Genomic DNA, 2,838 nt, shown 5'->3' on the forward strand with positions numbered 1-2,838 from the left:
ATGGCCGCGAAGCGTAGCGGGAGACCGTCTGTATCATACGTCCTGGGTCAAGTATTTTATATCGGAGACCATGCCAGAAGAACCTTCACAGTTCATAGATATGCAGTAAATATAAAGTGTTGATTTCATTAATTTATCGCGGAATTCCAGTTGTGTCTAGGACACCTCAAGATGGTATCCTACCGGTAGAGCACCTAGCTCAGCGAGTAGCCCGGGAGTGTGGCACGCGGTGCGAAGTTAAAGAAGCCGGGTTCGTACGACTCGACTTGCGAGGCCATCTGCCCGACTGAGCAGCAGCCGCAGCAGAAGCTGAAAGCGGCGTCCTCAGCGCGCGAGCCGGGGATGCTAAAGAGCGTTCGGATTTGCCAGCGCAACCGCATAATGCATAGCGCCGAGATAACAGCGCACAGCCAGGAGAGAAAGTCGAAGAAGCAACTGTGAGTGAGCAACGCGATAAGATGCAAACCGTAGAGGCATCCGAAGAAGCCGAGCACGTGGTAGAACGGCATCAGGCCAAGACGAGCCGAGATTTGAGCCACCACGAGTCCAGGACAGCAGCAAGACATGACACCTACACATTAAAACCAGAATTGTCAATGGGTATTCAAAGCTTTAGGTTGCAAAGATAAACATAGTTACCATTGGGCACAATCGAGTCTGTGAAGCCGAAGAGTCCAGTCTTCCAACGACCAGTCATAATGCCATTAGCGTCGACACCCTGAGTGCTGTTGTCACCATCAGTCATGTTGACCGTCACTTGGTGGGCGGCTCGAACTGCATGCTTACTGAAGTGAGGCTTTAGAGGCTGTGAGGAATTCGAGGAATGTATAGTAGTGATGTTCATTTGAGATCAAGTCACGGCTAGAGCAACGGGTCTTCACGTTCTGATCTCTAGCATTAGGCGTATTTCTGGAAAACGGATATACTTAGGGAGGCCGAATGTGATTGTGCACATTTAAAATCAAAGTTGATTTAGCTGCGCAACAGTGTAAAATTAGGAATTATTTAATGTGAGCTAAAATTTAACACTTAGTGCCTTGTTAAATGATTCTTAGCTGGCAGTTCCCGATCAATCTAGAGGGGATTTACGGTACTTTGACGTCATATCTACATGTAGCTATCGTTCTGCAAGCATAAGCTTAACTTTAGAGGGCTAGATGCGGCTCGAAGTACAGAGAAATATCAAGCTTCTATTGCACTAAGTCGCTTTGTGCTTCTTACGCAGCAGTTTGCCAACTGTAGCCCAACTCAGCTGACCACAGCGTCGCTTCCGCGAATGAGCAGTAGTCTGGTCGACTGAGATGCTATCTGCACAGTCGAAGAAGACTTGCGTAGCTTCTTCGATAGTCTGTTCATTGTTTTGTGTGTCCTTCGAGGCATCATCTTTCTCCATATGTCTCATTACACACCGGAGCTCGCTCAGTCGTTTTGCAGCTTACGACTCGGCATATCTCTTCCTTTAAGCAAGCGAAATGGAGGCAGCTGTTAGTGTACGCTCAAAGTCTGTGTCAACTGTGTCGGTACGAGGTTCTGGTGGTGCTTTTAGCCTCTGTATGAGATCGTCAATGCCACAATCTTGTAGACACTTCGTAATTGCAGCATTTAAACCGTTAGTGGTCAGTGCCCGCTCCAATTGCCCACTTTTCCAGCTCAGTAATAATATTTTTACTGTACCCGTTCTTGTTGCCTCAATTTTGGAGAGAGCGGCAACCAGACTCTCTTTTAACCACCTCATCTCACACAAAATCGACACATGTGGTGGTACACCAGTTGGACGGATGCGGGGGTCTGAGCTTCCATCGCCGGACCGTATTCGCTCAGTAAGAGACGAAAGAAGACCCGCGTCTTGAAAAAGAGGCGTCAGGAAAACGGGGTGCTTGGGTTATATAGCTCGGGTCAGGTAGCGATGATGAAAGGTTAGAGAGGCTAAACAATACTCCGCTATGAACTTCAACCTTAGCGGTAGTCCTGGGAACATCAAGCGAGCCCCACGTTGGACAGTTTCGTCGCTTTCACTGAAGTGGGGCGGTAACGTAGAAAACTTGTGGCTCTCCGTGGGCAAGCCAGCCACTGTCCGTCCTACGTGCATGTCCCCGGCAGCTTCGTAGCGTAAGTACGTATTCTGGACACCGCCAAGTGACCAGCCAGCTCTCAGATGAACTACCGTCGATGACGGACACGCCGTCGAGCCCGAAGAGCAAAATGTAGCGGAGCCTTTCCGCATGGAGTGCGTACCCAGTTCACTGGGATTAAGGCCCTATCGTCTTAGCTCGGCTTCAACTTCTTCTTCAGATAATAAGCGGTGCCAGCACTTCCAAAATCGCTCATACTGGCTGCTACCAGGGAATAAGAGGTCACTTGAATCAAATGTTGTAGACGCCCAATAGAGACCCAGAGCGAGAATGGGGCAGATAGAGGGCTGCAAGGGATTGACATAGACATGACGAGAATCCCGTGGACGATCGCCACCTTGGTCGTTTTTCATGTGGGCGAAATAAATCTGAAGTGCATCACCTGTCCATTCCATATCTGAGTGCCGAATTACAAAAGCATTGGAAGAGCAACACATAAGGTTCCATGCTATTACCTTATAGGAGTGTGCAAAGCTCATCTCCTTGCCAGGAAATGCAAGCATTTTACTGCATAAACCGGTTGGTGGCAGTCAAGGATCTATTACGTTTGCTTACGGAGTCAGGCATCGTAGCTGGTGTGTTCGACGCAGAGGATATCTTCGAGCTAGACCTGCATCTCACTAGTATGCGCGACGCGGGACCTCTTGCCAGAGTTAAGTCCTCTAACGGAGAAAGTCGCGCACTATGATCCGGTGTCGTCGCGAGT

At 49.1% G+C, this 2,838-nt stretch overlaps 1 protein-coding gene across 1 annotated transcript; it reads right to left on the reverse strand.

The window, feature by feature from the left end:
• Window positions 1–161: 161 nt before the first annotated feature.
• On the reverse strand, window positions 162–844 carry PITG_21794 (uncharacterized protein; the record flags this gene model as incomplete). The annotated part of the gene is made up of 2 exons (XM_002996868.1): window positions 162–571; window positions 640–844. The coding sequence occupies 2 exons, from the start codon at window positions 842–844 to the stop codon at window positions 195–197; spliced, it is 582 nt and encodes a 193-aa protein (XP_002996914.1).
• Window positions 845–2,838: the final 1,994 nt, after the last annotated feature.

Source organism: Phytophthora infestans, genomic scaffold (assembly GCF_000142945.1).
Source record: "Phytophthora infestans T30-4 supercont1.714 genomic scaffold, whole genome shotgun sequence".
Classification (NCBI taxonomy): domain Eukaryota; phylum Oomycota; class Peronosporomycetes; order Peronosporales; family Peronosporaceae; genus Phytophthora; species Phytophthora infestans.